A 17,490-nucleotide genomic window follows, 5' to 3' on the forward strand; every position below is an offset into this window, starting at 1 on the left:
AAAAGAACAAAGTAAATTTTAAAAAAAATTGCACACTCTGGGGCCGAATTATCATTGTGCGAGCGGACATGATCCGATATTGCATATGCTGTCGGCATTTATCATTGCACCAGCAGTTCTTGTGAACTGCTGGTGCAATACCGCCCCCTGCAGATTCGTGGCCGGGGGTGTCAATCAACCCGATCGTATTCAATCGGGTTGATTTCCGGCGATGTCTGTCCGCCGCTTCAGAGCTGGCGGACAGGTTATGGAGCAGCAGTCTTTAGACCGCTGCGTCATAACTTGTGTTTCCCGCGAGCCTGAAGGCACGCCAGAAACACGGGACATCAAGCTCCATACGGAGCTTGATAAATATGCCCCGAATCTAGATCATGAATGTTATATTTTGGATTTACTGTTTCTTTAGTTACAAACCATTGGTCTATCTTAATAATTTGAGGTTTTCTTCTGTCTTTTTTTTTATCTCTTATGTCCTCTACAGAGCAGAAATCTGGGGAATTTACCCTAATAAGTTCATACAGAGAGACGACACCAAGAGATTCCATGTACTTAATACACTATTTAACTTGTCTGGTAAGTCCTTTTTCTCAGTGTATTACTGTTTATAAATGCTTAAGTTAAACATTACTAGAAGTTCCTTAAACTCTAGCAAATTAGTACAGGAATGTTTGTTTGTTTTCAGGAGCTGTGATATTTATATTCTATTATAAACGTGTATTAATTAATGCAAAATGTCACTTTTTCTGTAGCATATTCATGTTTGCTCTCATAAGCCTGGTTTCAAGTCCATCAGAATTACCCTTACAAAGGTTATTTGATGGGTTTTTGAAGTTCTTGTTTTTTTTTATTTTTTATTCAAGTCCATTCTAATCCATGTGTCCGCTATGTGAGAAGCCCTTTTTGTACAAAATAAGAAAGAAAAGAGCGTCAGTCCATCACTCAAAAATAATATTTTATAAATAGATCCCAATAGCTAAAATAACATTTACCATTTAATAGCTATTAAAAGTGCAAGCACAAAAATTATTGTGAAGCCCATTTAAAATATGATGGTTAAAATGGGCCGAGCCTGCTCAAACACCCCATTATCATAAGAAAAAACCCTCAATATAACCAATCCAACACAAATAACCCAATCCAACACAAATAACCCAATCCAACACAAATAACCAATCCAACACAAGTAACTCAATCCAACACAAGTAACTCAATCCAACACAAGTAACTCAATCCAACACAAGTAACTCAATCCAACACAAATAGCCCAATCCAACACAAATAACCCAATCCAACACAAGTAACTCAATCCAACACAAGTAACTCAATTCAACACAAATAGCCCAATCCAACACAAATAACGCAATCCAACACAAATAACGCAATCCAACACAAATAACGCAATCCAACACAAATAACGCAATCCAACACAAATAACGCAATCCAACACAAATATCGCAATCCAACACAAATAACCCAATCTAACGCAATCCAACACAAATAACGCAATCCAACACAAATAACTCAATCCAACACAAATAACCTAATTTAACACAAATAACCCAATCCAACACAAATAACCCAATCCAACACAAATAAGGACAGCGTCAGTAAAATTGCTACGGTTTACCTGTTGCTGGCTGTCTCCCAACTAAAAAAGATCCCTAAGAATACTTTGATGACTGTTAACAGGTCAACAAGGGACCTAAATAGGGTGTGACCAGTAACCTATTCTGTTCTTATTTTGTATTTTACTATTTATGCGTCAAGCACCTCCCACTTTACATATAATAGATGTCATTGTATTACTGCTTCTTTGTGTAAGTGGGTTCAATTGGTTAATATATACCTCAGTCGTTTCTGTTTATCAGCTATTTTTTATCTAATAATTTTATAACACATTTGGCCCATATAAACATCCCCTATACGTTGATTGGAGGTGATTTTATATCACTATATAAAGCCATAAAAAAACTCATTTGAATGTGTTTCTCAATGGATTTTTGGGCATTTAAATTTATACACATTTTCAAGTGATGTTTTTTGTTGGTTTGTAAATGTTTTTGTCAGCATTACAGTTCTTACACATGCTCAGCTCACATATTAACATCTTTTTATGAAAAGTTAAAAAAAATATTAATATAATATTAATCAAGACACACTTTTAAACTGCGTAACGTATCTGTCAAGTCTTAGTTTTGGCCTTGTATCTTTCAATATCTTTACATGAGCCTATTTGTGAATGATGATACCACTCTCTATTTTAGGTTTTTATTAGCTTTTCTTGTGTTTACCTACTCCGAAAAAAACAACAAATATTGAAACAAAACTTTGTTTTTTTTTCCTCTAATTGATTCAGTGTTTTCATTTTTAAACATTGAAATTTGTAGGCATATGCAGATATTCATTTTCAGCATTCATTATATAAACAAAGGCCAAACATGACCGCAGGGAGTAGCATTTTCTTTTTTTTTGGCACCAGATTTATTAGTGTAAAAGTGCAACTTACCTGGGTTTGTGCAGATATATTTGTGTTTTGCACTTTTGACACTAATAAATAGGCTGTCACCATATTCGGCATTGGTTTCTATAGCAGATGCCAAATAACAAAATTCTCCACATACCTAAACTAAAATGCAATTCTTAGAATGATCGAAAATTATTTCAATGATATGTTTGAATGTTTAAAATTGTTAATCATAAAATTATGCAAAACAATATGAAATTCTTAACTGCACATGTAATTTATTACTAGTTAAAGGGACATGAAACCCACATTTTTTTTCTTTCAATATTCAGATAGGGGATGCAATTTTAAACAACTTTCCAATTGACTTCTATTATCATATTTTCTTAATTCTCTTGCTATCCTTTGTTGAAAAGCATACATAGGTTTACTAAGGAGCAGTAACGCAGCGCACTACTGGGAACTATCTGGTGATTGATGGTTGCACATATATGTCTCTTGTGATTGGATTATTGCAATAGCGCGTTGGTGCTCCTTCAACGAACGATACTAAGAGAATGAAGCAAATTTGATAACAGAAGCAAGTCATAAAGTTGTTTAAAATTGTATGTTCTATCAAAATCATGATAGATTTTTGGGGGGTTTATGTCCCTTTAAAGGGACAGTAAAGTCAAAAATTAAACATTCATGATTCAGGTAGAGCACGCAATTTTAAACAGCTTTTCAGTTTACTTCTATCATAAAATGTGGGTTGTTTTCTTTGTATCTTTTGTTAAAGAATAAAACTAGGTAGGCTGATAGAAGCTCAGGAAGGTGCACGTGTTTTTAGATTGCTATGGCAGCAGTATTTGCCACAGTGTATAACATTGCTATAAACATTGTTGCAAACACTGCTACCAGGTGGCTAAAGATTGCTCCTGATCTCACATAGGATTACTATTAAAAGGGATATTCCAGCCAAAATATGAATCCACATGGAAGCATTTCAATTTTGAATAGACTAATTTTGTAATATACATGTATTAGCAAAAATGCTTCTAATAAAAGCTGTAGCTGTTTCAAAAGTGTATTTAAGTATGCACCGTGCACCAGCATTTTAAACACAGCACGTGCTCAGAGAGCCTGAGGTTTTTGTACCATCTGGTAATAACTCAATTTGTTCATCGCTGACATGATACAAACCCCACTGTTGCTCTGAGCAGCTGCAGTATATAAAATCCTGGTGCACTGAGAATATCTAATTATGCTTCACATGCATGTGCAGAGAAAAATGTTAACACTAAAACATTGATAGCTTTTTGCTAGAAACATTTTTGCCAATACATCTATATTGCAACTATGTTTCTATTCAAATATGCAGTTAATCTAATATTATCTATTTATTTTTTAACCGGAATGTCCCTTTAACAATGGATACCAAGAACAAAGCAAAATTGATAATAGAAGTAAATTGGAAAGTTGTTTAAAATTGTATGTTCTATCTGAACTATTTAAGTTTCATTTGACTTTCCTGTCCCTTTAAATTGTACAGAGGAAGTCTCCATAGCTGTCAGATTGTTGTAAAACTATCTAGATTTATGACTGCAACAATTATAAAACATTTAACAAAAGCTATTTATATGACTATTTTACAATCTGTTGGCTGGGATATGATTTTTAAGAGGGCACATGACGTGAATAAATCAAGAAATAAATGTCATAGTATTTTAACAAAGTCCCTTGAGAAATATAATTAAACAAGTGAAAACAACCAGGTTAAATTCGACTTCCCAAGCACAATTATACATAGGGGCCGAATTATCAAGCTCCGAATGGAGCTTAATGCCCCTTGTTTAAAGACCGCTGTTTCATAACTTGTCCGCCTGCTCGACACCCCGAATCTGCAGGGGGCGGTATTGCGCAAGCAGTTCTGGTGAACAGCTTGTGCAATGATAAATACTGACAGCATTTGCTGTTGGCATTTAACGATGTGCAGCGGACATGATACGCTACATCGTATCATATACGCTCGCACTTTGATAAATATACCCCATAGTCTTTAAATGTCAGGAAGTGAATGAACATTCCCATTGGGTAACAGCTCCTGTTTGTTTACAATAGTGATCACATATACACATAAAATGAGCCAGAGACACTTGTGTAGTTTATAACAGTAATTAGCTATTTGGATTAAGTGAGAGTGAGAAAGTGGTGCACTTTGTTTTTGTGCGTAGGCACATGGAAATCCGTTAAATTGTGGCAGATGTCACAGGGGTATCAAGGGATATTATTTTCTACGTTATTTCAGAATTATTTGTATGCTGATGACACCCAAATCTACCTCTCTAAACCAGACCTATCCCACTCCTAACTTATGTCACTAACTGTCTTTCAAACATTTCAAACTGGATGTCCTCTCACTACCTCAAGCTAAATCTCACTAACTTAGCTCCTTATTTTCCCCCTTCTTTCAAGACCCCTACCCCCAACTCACTATGGGCCTGATATTCAAAACCCCGCCGGCATGGAGCAAAATATTGGAGATTTTTTTTAGACCTTGTATTGCAATGTAGGGGTCTCTGTTTCCCATACAGAACACTACTTAGCAACATAAACATTTCTCAAGATAAAATTTGTGTTTCTAATTTTTTTTAAGGGCCTCAGCGTATCAATGAGACTTTTTAGATCATCTCACCTGAGCAGTGAGGTTTTCAAGATTAGGCCCTATAACTGGTAATAATATCATCATCACCCCAACCCCTCATGCCTGATGCCTTGTAGTTACACTTAACTCAGAACTTTCATTCACTCCCCACAACCAGTCCTTGGAGAATTCCTACCATTTCCACCTTTAAAACATCTTCAAATGTTGCTGCTTCCTTTCCTCACACAAGATACAACTAAAATTTGAATCCGGTTTCTTGTCATTTCCCACCTTGACTAGTGCAACTCCATCCTCTCTGGTTTTGCTAGCTGCGATTGATCCCCTTTGAAAACCACAATGAATGCCTCTGCCAGGTTGATCTTCCTTAAACATCTCTCCTCATCTGCTGCATCTCTCTGCCAATCCCTTTACTGGTTTCCTCTAGCTTCGAGAATAAAACACAAAATCCTGACCCTAACATTCAATAACACTGCTCCTCCCTCCTATATCTCTGCTCTCATCTCTAGATACTCTCCCACCCATCACCTTTGCTCTACTCATGACCACCTCCTCCTCTCTTGTTACCTTTTCATATTGATGTCTACAGAACTTCTCCAGATTGGCCCCAATCCTTTGGAATTCTTCCCTGATCCACAAAACTCTCCCCTAATTTGTAATGCTTCAAGAACTCCTTAAAGACTCTAATGTTCAGTAACGCATACACTGTCAGAAAAATGTGCAAAAATTGTACCTTTAGGAGTACAACAGCTTGTCACTGGGGCAGTACCCTCAAAGGTACACCTGCTGTACCCTTTTACATGGGTACATATTGGTACCCTTGCAGATTGTTCCTTTCAAAGGCAAATATGTACCTTTTGGTGACTAAATTAGACCTAAATGCTATGGGACCATAATATCCCCTTAAAAATCATGCAAATTTGGCCTTTTAAGGGTACTGCCCCAGTGACAAGCCCTTTGTACCTCATAATGGCAAATTTGTACTTAACACGGCATATTAATAATGCTGCTCCATCAAATTTGTCCTATAACATTCAAATATTAATTCACCTACTGTGTTCTTGTTCGGAAAGTATAACATTAGGCACATTGATGTTTAATAATTTTGGAAAGTGTAGCCAAAAAACAGGTCCTACTAGACTCTAACACATCATTTGACTTAGGGTGACACACTCCACATAAAACAAACATATAGAAAACAACATAATAATAAAATATAACTTTAACAAAAGGAAGAGGAGGGATAAACGATAAAACTCTCAACCATACATTGAATTGTCACTCTATGCAAAATATATGCAAATTAGTCTATTTCCCCAGTACACACTCTACCAATAAATGGACCTGTGTTACACTATGTCAAGGAACATTCAACCAATAGATGGCACTATGGCGTGTTCTACAATGTCCATGTATAAAATTTAAAATGACATTTTTTTTTCTTTTGTAATTTAAGTTTATATATTTGCTTTATATGTAAGAGTTATCATCTTGATGCTCTAAATATAAACATTAAAATGTTAAGCATGCTTGTGTGCTATTTAGAAACAACACAGTCATTGAAGATATGGGTTATTAAGTATTTTTGTTGCTTTGCCCACCTCTTGCATATGACCAACAACCACTAAACGTTCATTATTTTGCTGTACAACATGTATGTTGAATTCATTTTGGGTGACTGCCAGTTATGTGTTCATTGAATACCTGAGGTGCACAAATTATATGGACTTGCAGGGTTTGGCAGCCTTCAACCACCCATCCCCCTCGACCTCTTGGTCACACAAGTGATTGTGGGATTAGATGGTACAGACATGGACCCTTTGACAGTTAGAAACATATTTGTACCTTATTTACCCCTAAATGGTACATATTAGTTCCTTAAGGTGTAATTATTTATGACTCATTGATGGTAGAACCAGAGCAGTTGTACCCCAAGTGTTCACAAACAGACCCCAACTGTACCCTTTTTTCTGCCAGTGTACAGTCTACGGCCACTAACCTTTTTTTACCACAGATTCTTTTTCTTTTGTCAGTCCCCTGCGCCCCCTAGCTTGTAAGCTTACAAGCACAACTGTCCTGTAGATTACCAGATCTTGAAAGGTGATCTACAATAGTTGTCAACTCTTGGCTGAGCCCTCTACCCACTCATCTGGTCCATAATCTGCCTCTTTAATGCAACTTTTGTATATTATACATATTTTTATAGAGCTGAGAGATCTGCTGGTGTTCTACAACTAAATTATCATTATCATCATCATAATAATAATAGTGTTGTTGGGGGAGTCTTTTTTTATATATCTGTCTGCTAAAGTTATGACCAAGTGTCTGAAGTCCTTGGTGACATAATATAAATTATGTATATAAAATATATACAAAATAATTAGTTTACTTTGATAACTGCAAAGTCAAAATTACATTTTAAAGATTCATATAGAGCATACAATTAAATTGAGAGCTTAAAGGGAAGGGACATCTCAGCCAAAATTGGAATCCACATGGATGCATTTCAGTTTTGAATAGAAGCAGTTTTGTAATATACAAATATTAGCAAAAAAGATATAGCTGTTTCAAAAGTGTTTTTAAGTATGCACCGTGGACCAGCATTTTAAGCACAGCACTTGCTCAAAAAGCATAAGGTTTTTGTACTATCTGGTAATGACTTCATTTGTTAATTGCTGACATGATACAAGCCCCACTGGTGCTCTGAGCAGTTGCAGTATTTAAAATGCTGGTGCACTGAGAATATCTAGCTATGCTTCACATGCAGAGAAAAAAATTGTTATATATTATCCTTTTATTCAAACATTGAACATACAGAGTGGTTAATGAAGAACATTCAATAGCAAATACCAAAAACACTCATTCACATTGACAAAGTTTACAAATGATAATAGTGCACTGAGTGTTGTAGCTGGACCCTAAGGAGACACAACCTATATAGCTTTAAGAAAGAGTTTATACCTTTCATATTCTGTAAATTACACACAAATGGGCCAAAGCAAAACAAGTTAGTTAAATGAAGTTAGTAAGCAGGGGAAGGGGGAAAGATTGGGGGTGGAAAGTATTTTTATTTGCACACTTTTTCTGAATAGTGAAAGTTTAATTTTGTCTTGTATTACCCTTTAAAGGGACAGTCTAGTTAAAATGAAACTTTCATGATTCAGATATGGCATGCAATTTTTAACAACTTTCCAATTTACTTTTATCATCAAATTTGCTTTGCTCTCTTTGTATTCTTTGTGGAAAGCTAAACCTAGGTAGGTTTATATGCTAGTTTCTAAGCTGTTGAACTGCCTCTTATCTCAGTGCATTTTCACAGTTATGCACTGCTAGTTCATGTGTGTCATATAGATAACATTGTGCTCACTCCCGTGGAGTCATTTAACAGTCAGCACTGATTGGCTAAAATGCGGGTCTGTGACAAGAACTAAGTTAAGGGGGCAGTCTGCAGAGGCTTAGATACAAGGTAATCACAGAGGTAAAAAGTTGGTTATGCAAAACTGGGGAATGGGTAATAGAGGGATTATCTTTCTTTTTAAACAATAAAAATTCCGGAGTAGACTGTCCCTTTAAGGCTCTTGTTTTGCTTTAGACTATTTTTCAATAAGCATCTATAGTTCAGGTAAAGATGAAGTCCCTCTCCTATAACTTTACGTCCTCAAATATCTATAGTTCAGTGTGGAAGAGAGGCGGACCATATAATAATGTTTGGCAAAAATCATTGGCTTGGACAATCTATTGAAATAAATCATTTAAAATTTGGTACAAGATTGTTATTTAGGTTCTCAGCATCTTTTAACAAGAGCCATCTGAATCCTCTGTGCACAATGTTTTAGCCCGATTTGACATATAAATGAACAGTGTTCTCACACAGAGACATATACAGGGGGTGGTTGCCAAGGCTGGGGGAGATTTGTCTGACTAATATGGTGTCACTTGGAGGGAAAGTTTAACTGAAGTTTAACTGTAAGAGATATCTTGGAAATGCTGATCTTTTTCTTTGGGTTGTATCAGATAACAATCTGGTCCCTGAGAAAACCACTCAAATAGTTTATTTAGCCAGAAATTGTTATTTAATGGAAACAACACCTAGGAAACATCACTGTGTTTAGTCATTGTAGTGTGTTAAAAGAAAATGCAAACCTATTATTTGTATTTAATGCAATTTTTAGTAGAAAAAAACATGGTTTTAGGAAAAGTACATTATAAAAGGGGCATGTTACCCAAATGATGAATCACTTGATAGTGATGCAGAATATCTGTAAAAATATGTACACAAGGAAGGATATTTTACCTCAAAATGTCCTCAGTAGCCACATCTCAAGTAAAGAGACCATAGCCATCAAATCAACCTTTTATCTAAGCCTCTGCAGATTGCCCCCTTATCTCGGTGCTATTTACAGACCTGCATTTTAGCCAATTAGTGTTGACTCATGAATAACTCCATGGGAGTGAGCACAATGTTTAACTATATGGCACACATGAACTAGCTGTGTCTTGTTGTGAAAAGGGATAAAAATTCACTGAGATAAGAGGCAATTTGTAGTGGGTTAGAGGCAGGCCGAAATGTAGAGGTTTAAAGGTTATAAAGTATATTACTATAAATATATTGTTTGTGCAAAGCTGGGGAATGGGTAGTGAAGGCGTTATCTATATTTATAAAATTGAAACATTTGGAGTAGACTGTCCCTTTAAAGTTGGAAAACGCCCAAATGGCCAACAGCTAGATATCCAGAAATCCCATTACTGTTTTCAGTTTAAAAAACAAAAAAAGGACACAAAGAACTAGGAATTATAAACATATAAAACTGGTGGATTTATGGTTTGGGAACCTGCATGTAAATATATGTGAGCTATAAAGTTGGCAAAATCAGCTAAGGGGGGTCTCTCTGGCCTCACCAGTCACTCCAGTTTCACCAGTCCCTTTGTTATTCTACACAACTGATGCACTAACTGAGAGTTGAGTGTTTTTTCGTGAATTACCTTTATAGAAAAACATGAAAACTGGTGGGTCAGGCAAAAAACTAGAGAGACTGGAGAGATCCCTTAATTAAATTTTGCACATACTGGTTAAGGTACAGAATGCAATTATACAAGGCTTTTCAATTTACTTCTGTTTTTAAATTTACTTAAGGGACCAGTCAACACAGTTCATTTGCATTATCAACAAATGCAAGATAACAAGACAATGTAATAGCACTTTGTCTGAACTTCAAATGAGTATTAGATTATTTTTCTGACAATTTTAAAAGTTGTCTTTTTCCACTTCCCCTGTACCATGTGACAGCCATCAGTCAATCACAAATGCATACACATACCATGTGACAGCCATCAGCCATTCACAAATGCATACACACTTATTCTTGCACATGCTCAGTAAGAGCTAGTGACTCAAAAAGTTTAAATATAAAAAGACTGTGCACATTTAGTTAATGGAAGTAAATTGGAAAGTTGTTTAAAATGGCATGCTCTATCTGAATAATGAAAGTTTAATTTTGATTGAGTGTCCCTTTAATTCTATTTGTATCTGTTGTTGAAAGGGATAGCTATGCAGGCTCAGGAGAATCAATGTACTACCGGGAGCTAGCTGGTGATTGGTGGCTATACACATATGCCTCTTGTTATTGGCTCACCAAATATGTTCAGCTAGGTAGTGCATTGCTGCTCTGCAACTGACTAACTATGGGCCAGAATTCTATTGGAGCGCAAAATATTGCTTTTTTTATATTTGCTCTCCTCCCAGTCATACCAGCGCAAGCAAATGTGCGCTAGTATTACAAGTAAAGCACAATGCGAATGTGACTTCGCATTGCATGGAAGGGCGCGCACCCATAGGCTCTAATGTGAGCCTCGTTCTCATGCCGTTAAACACAGCTGAGAACACCCTACACCCGCTTAATTTAAGCCCTAAAAATTGCTTTTTAAAAAAAAATTAAAAATATTGCTAATAATTTTTATTTTCAAAGCACTCACTAGACTAAAATTTAGGGGCGATTGGGGCACTTTAAGAAAATTAAGCAGAGATCTGATCTCTGGTTAATTTATGGAGCTCTAATTGCTACCGCAAGTTTGTGGTAGCAATAGCCAACCAATTGTAATTATAATTACAGAAAAATGATAAATTGGCGCTCCACTTGTAATGTAGTGTTATATGCAAGCAACCATGCAATAATAAAATGCTCTAATACATAATAGTATTTCCTTTTTGCCAGCTGTAAGTCTCTTTAAAGGCCCTAATAGATGCATTTACAAACAGTTTAATTGCCCTTAAAATTTCTCTATAAATCACTTGTGCAATGAACCATTATAGGTTTATTGTCGAATAACCCTTATAAAACATTAAACCTGGGAGTAATATGTCCATATGAAATATTAGTATATGATGAATAGACATGTTTTCAAATAAAGTTAACCTTGAAAACAATATCTAAAAATAAATCTCAGTATTCCAGCAAATAGATGAGCTCAATGTACCATACTTTAACCCTTAAAGGGATAGTCTAGTCAAAATTAAACTATCATTATTCAGATAGAGCATGCAATTTTAATCAATTTTCTAATTTACTCTTAATATCAATGTTTATTTGTTCTCTGGGTATCTTTATTTGAAAAATGCAAGCATGATTCAGATTTCTGATTGGTGTCTAAATGTAGCCACCAATCAGCAAGCTCTACCCAGGTTCTGAACTAAAAATGGGCCGTCTCCTAAATGTACATTCAGATAAAGATATTAAGAGAACAAATATAAAAATTGATAATAGGAGTAAATTAGAAAGTTGTTTAAAATTGCATGCTCTATCTGAATCATGAAAATGTAATATTGACCAGATTATCCCTTTAACTTCAAAACTGAAAATGTTACACTTTTATACAATAAAATAACAATTGTATATATATTTAATAACATTTGGCTAGATTAGGAGTTTTGCGTTATGTGTTATAACGCTGCTTTTTCACTACCGCTGCTATTACGAGTCTTGTCAAAAAAGCTGTACCGCACACTTTTTTAGTCGTACCGCAAATTAACTTACACAATTTGCGTAAAGTCATTTTTCAATTGGACTTCCATAGCGCCGATATTACAAGCTTTATCTGGGAGGCCAAAAAGTGAGCAATACAGCCTATCCCGCAAGATTCGTGACGCAATCTAAAGTCAGTAGTTATGAGTTTTACGTTACAAAGCTGTAACATAAAACTCATAACTAAAGTGCTAAAAAGTACACTAACACCCATAAACTACCTATTAACCCCTAAACCGAGGCCCTCCCGCATTGGAAACCCTAAAATAAAATTATTAACCCCTAATCTGCTGCTCCGGACATCGCCGCCACTATAATAAACATTTTAACCCCTAAACCGCCATACTCCTGCATCGCAAACACTAGTTAAATATTAACCCCTAATCTTCCGTCCCTAACATCGCCACCACCTACCTACATTTGTTAACCCCTAATCTACCGCCCCCAACGTCGCCGCCACTATACTAAATTTATTAACCCCTAAACCTAAGTCTAACCCTAACACCCCCTAACTTAAATATAATTCAAATAAATCTTAATAAAAATTTCTATCATTAACTAAATAATTCCTATTTAAAACTAAATACTTACCTATAAAATAAACCCTAAGCTAGCTACAATATAACTAATAGTTACATTGTAGCTAGCTTAGGGTTTATTTTTATTTTACAGGCAAGTTTGTATTTATTTTAACTAGGTAGAATAGTTACTAAATAGTTATTAACTATTTACTAACTACCTAGCTAAAATAAATACAAATTTACCTGTAAAATAAAACCTAACCTGAGTTACACTAACACCTAACATTACACAACAATTAAATAAATTGCATAAATTAAATACAATTACCTAAATTAAAAACAAAACAAAACACTAAATTACACAAAATAAAAAATAAATGATCAGATATTTAAACTAATTACACCTAATCTAATAGACCTATCAAAATAAAAAGCTTCCCCCCCCCAAAAAAAAAAAAAAAAAAACCTAGCTTAAACTAAACTACCAATAGCCCTTAAAAGGGCCTTTTGCAGGGCATTGCCCCAAAGAAATCAGCTCTTTTACCTGTAAAAAAAAAAAATACAAACAACCCCCAACAGTAAAACCCACCACCCACACAACCAACCAAATAAAATCCTAACTTAAAAACACCTAAGCTCCCCATTGCCCTGAAAAGGGCATTTGGATGGGCATTGCCCTTAAAAGGGCATTTAGCTCTTTTTCTGCCCAAACCCTAAACTAAAAATAAAACCCACCCAATAAACCCTTAAAAAAATCTAACACTAACCCCCGAAGATCCACTTACAGTTTTGAAGACCGTACATTCATCCTCAACGAAGCCGGGAGAAGTCTTCATCCAAGCGGCAAGATGTCCTCAACGAAGCCGGGAGAAGTCTTCATCCAAGCATCTTCTATCTTTATCCATCCAGGGCGGAGCGGGTCCATCTTCAAGACATCCGGCGAGGAGCATCCTCTTCCATCGAAGTCTTCTTCCTGAATAAAGGTTCCTTTAAATGATGTCATCCAAGATGGCGTCCCTTGAATTCCGATTGACTGATAGAATTCTATCAGCCAATCGGAATTAAAGGTGAAAAAATCCTATTGGCTGATGCAATCAGCCAAAAGGATAGAGCTTCAATTCTATTGGTTGATCCAATCAGCCAATAGGATTGAGCTCGCATTCTATTGACTGATTGGAACATTGGAATTGGCGGCAGATTAGGGATTAATAAGTGTAGGTAGGTTGCGGCAACATTGGGGGCGGGAGATTAGGGGTTAATACATATAATGTAGGTGTCGGCGATGTTGGGGGCAGCAGATTAGGGGTTAATAAGTATAATGTTGGTGTCTGCGATGTCAGGGGCGGCAGATTAGAGGTTAATAAGTATAATGTATGTGTCGGCGATGTCAGGGGTGGCAGATTAGGGGTTAATAAGTATAATGTAGGTGTTGGCGATGTCGGTGGCGGTAGATTAGGTGTTCATAAGATTAATGTAGGTGTCGGGGACGGCAGATTAGGGGTTAATAAGTATAATGTAGGTGTCTGTGATGTCGGGGGTGGCAGATTAGGGGTTAATAAGTGTAAGATATGGGGTGTTTAGACTCGGGGTTCATGTTAGGGTGTTAGGTGTAAACATAAATTTAGTTTCCCCATAGGAATTAATGGGGCTGCGTTACAGAGCTTCACACTGCTTTTTTTCAGCCGGCTCTCCCCATTGATGTCTATGGGGAAATCGTGCACAAGCACATAAAATCAGCTCACCGCAGCTTTCAGCAGCGCTGGTATTGGAGTGCGGTATGGAGTACAATTTTGCTCTACGCTCACTTCTTGCCTGATAACGCTGGGTTTATGAAAATCTGTAATACCAGCGCTGTAGGTAAGTGAGCGATGACAATAACGTGCAAGTTAGCACCTCAACCCTCTTACCGCAAAACTCGTAATCTAGCCGACAGTGTGCTCAGTGTCAGGTAAAAAATGGTTTCTTGTTATCTATGTACATTTAATCCATAGTATATCTAAATAATGTGAATAAAAACAGAATTTATGTTTACCTGATAAATTACTTTCTCCAACGGTGTGTCCGGTCCACGGCGTCATCCTTACTTGTGGGATATTCTCTTCCCCAACAGGAAATGGCAAAGAGCCCAGCAAAGCTGGTCACATGATCCCTCCTAGGCTCCGCCTTCCCCAGTCATTCGACCGACGTAAAGGAGGAATATTTGCATAGGAGAAATCATATGATACCGTGGTGACTGTAGTTAAAGAAAATAAATTATCAGACCTGATTAAAAAACCAGGGCGGGCCGTGGACCGGACACACCGTTGGAGAAAGTAATTTATTAGGTAAACATAAATTCTGTTTTCTCCAACATAGGTGTGTCCGGTCCACGGCGTCATCCTTACTTGTGGGAACCAATACCAAAGCTTTAGGACACGGATGAAGGGAGGGAGCAAATCAGGTCACCTAAATGGAAGGCACCACGGCTTGCAAAACCTTTCTCCCAAAAATAGCCTCAGAAGAAGCAAAAGTATCAAACTTGTAAAATTTGGTAAAAGTGTGCAGTGAAGACCAAGTCGCTGCCTTACATATCTGATCAACAGAAGCCTCGTTCTTGAAGGCCCATGTGGAAGCCACAGCCCTAGTGGAATGAGCTGTGATTCTTTCAGGAGGCTGCCGTCCGGCAGTCTCATAAGCCAATCTGATGATGCTTTTAATCCAAAAAGAGAGAGAGGTAGAAGTTGCTTTTTGACCTCTCCTTTTACCAGAATAAACAACAAACAAGGAAGATGTTTGTCTAAAATCCTTTGTAGCATCTAAATAGAATTTTAGAGCGCGAACAACATCCAAATTGTGCAACAAACGTTCCTTCTTTGAAACTGGATTCGGACACAAAGAAGGCACGACTATCTCCTGGTTAATGTTTTTGTTAGAAACAACTTTCGGAAGAAAACCAGGTTTAGTACGTAAAACCACCTTATCTGCATGGAACACCAGATAAGGAGGAGAACACTGCAGAGCAGATAATTCTGAAACTCTTCTAGCAGAAGAAATTGCAACCAAAAACAAAACTTTCCAAGATAATAACTTAATATCAACGGAATGTAAGGGTTCAAACGGAACCCCCTGAAGAACTGAAAGAACTAAATTGAGACTCCAAGGAGGAGTCAAAGGTTTGTAAACAGGCTTGATTCTAACCAGAGCCTGAACAAAGGCTTGAACATCTGGCACAGCTGCCAGCTTTTTGTGAAGTAACACAGACAAGGCAGAAATCTGTCCCTTCAAGGAACTTGCAGATAATCCTTTCTCCAATCCTTCTTGAAGAAAGGATAGAATCTTAGGAATTTTTACCTTGTCCCAAGGGAATCCTTTAGATTCACACCAACAGATATATTTTTTCCATATTTTGTGGTAAATTTTTCTAGTTACAGGCTTTCTGGCCTGAACAAGAGTATCAATAACAGAATCTGAGAACCCTCGCTTTAATAAGATCAAGCGTTCAATCTCCAAGCAGTCAGTTGGAGTGAAACCAGATTCGGATGTTCGAACGGACCCTGAACAAGAAGGTCTCGTCTCAAAGGTAGCTTCCATGGTGGAGCCGATGACATATTCACCAGGTCTGCATACCAAGTCCTGCGTGGCCACGCAGGAGCTATCAAGATCACCGATGCCCTCTCCTGATTGATCCTGGCTACCAGCCTGGGGATGAGAGGAAACGGCGGGAATACATAAGCTAGTTTGAAGGTCCAAGGTGCTACTAGTGCATCTACTAGAGTCGCCTTGGGATCCCTGGATCTGGACCCGTAGCAAGGAACCTTGAAGTTCTGACGAGAGGCCATCAGATCCATGTCTGGAATGCCCCACAGTTGAGTAATGTGGGCAAAGATTTCCGGATGGAGTTCCCACTCCCCCGGATGTAATGTCTGACGACTCAGAAAATCCGCTTCCCAATTTTCCACTCCTGGGATGTGGATTGCAGACAAGTGGCAGGAGTGAGTCTCCGCCCATTGAATGATTTTGGTCACTTCTTCCATCGCCAGGGAACTCCTTGTTCCCCCCTGATGGTTGATGTACGTAACAGTCGTCATGTTGTCTGATTGAAACCGTATGAACTTGGCCTTTGCTAGCTGAGGCCAAGCCTTGAGAGCATTGAGTATCGCTCTCAGTTCCAGAATATTTATCGGTAGAAGAGATTCTTCCCGAGACCAAAGACCCTGAGCTTTCAGGGGTCCCCAGACCGCGCCCCAGCCCATCAGACTGGCGTCGGTCGTGACAATGACCCACTCTGGTCTGCGGAAGCTCATCCCCTGTGACAGGTTGTCCAGGGACAGCCACCAACGGAGTGAATCTCTGGTCCTCTGATTTACTTGTATCGTCGGAGACAAGTCTGTATAGTCCCCATTCCACTGACTGAGCATGCACAGTTGTAATGGTCTTAGATGAATGCGCGCAAAAGGAACTATGTCCATTGCCGCTACCATCAAACCTATTACTTCCATGCACTGCGCTATGGAAGGAAGAGGAACGGAATGAAGTATTTGACAAGAGTTTAGAAGTTTTGTTTTTCTGGCCTCTGTCAGAAAAATCCTCATTTCTAAGGAGTCTATTATTGTTCCCAAGAAGGGAACCCTCGTTGATGGAGATAGAGAACTCTTTTCTATGTTCACTTTCCATCAGTGAGATCTGAGAAAGGCCAGGACAATGTCCGTGTGAGCCTTTGCTAGAGGAAGGGACGACGCTTGAATCAGAATGTCGTCCAAGTAAGGTACTACTGCAATGCCCCTTGGTCTTAGCACCGCTAGAAGGGACCCTAGTACCTTTGTGAAAATCCTTGGAGCAGTGGCTAATCCGAACGGAAGTGCCACG

At 37.7% G+C, this 17,490-nt stretch overlaps 1 protein-coding gene across 3 annotated transcripts in view; it reads left to right on the forward strand.

Annotated features, from left to right (window-relative positions):
- The window catches only part of LOC128663707 (cytosolic purine 5'-nucleotidase-like), a 326,364-nt gene that overhangs the window by 153,529 nt on the left and 155,345 nt on the right, over nt 1-17,490 (forward strand). For all 3 annotated transcript variants that reach the window (XM_053718156.1, XM_053718154.1, XM_053718155.1), the window contains exon 5: nt 482-573. In XM_053718156.1, coding sequence (XP_053574131.1) covers nt 482-573 — 92 coding nt within the window. The remainder of the gene's footprint in view (nt 1-481; nt 574-17,490) is intronic.

Source organism: Bombina bombina, chromosome 6 (genome assembly GCF_027579735.1).
Source record: "Bombina bombina isolate aBomBom1 chromosome 6, aBomBom1.pri, whole genome shotgun sequence".
Taxonomy (NCBI): Eukaryota; Metazoa; Chordata; class Amphibia; order Anura; family Bombinatoridae; genus Bombina; species Bombina bombina.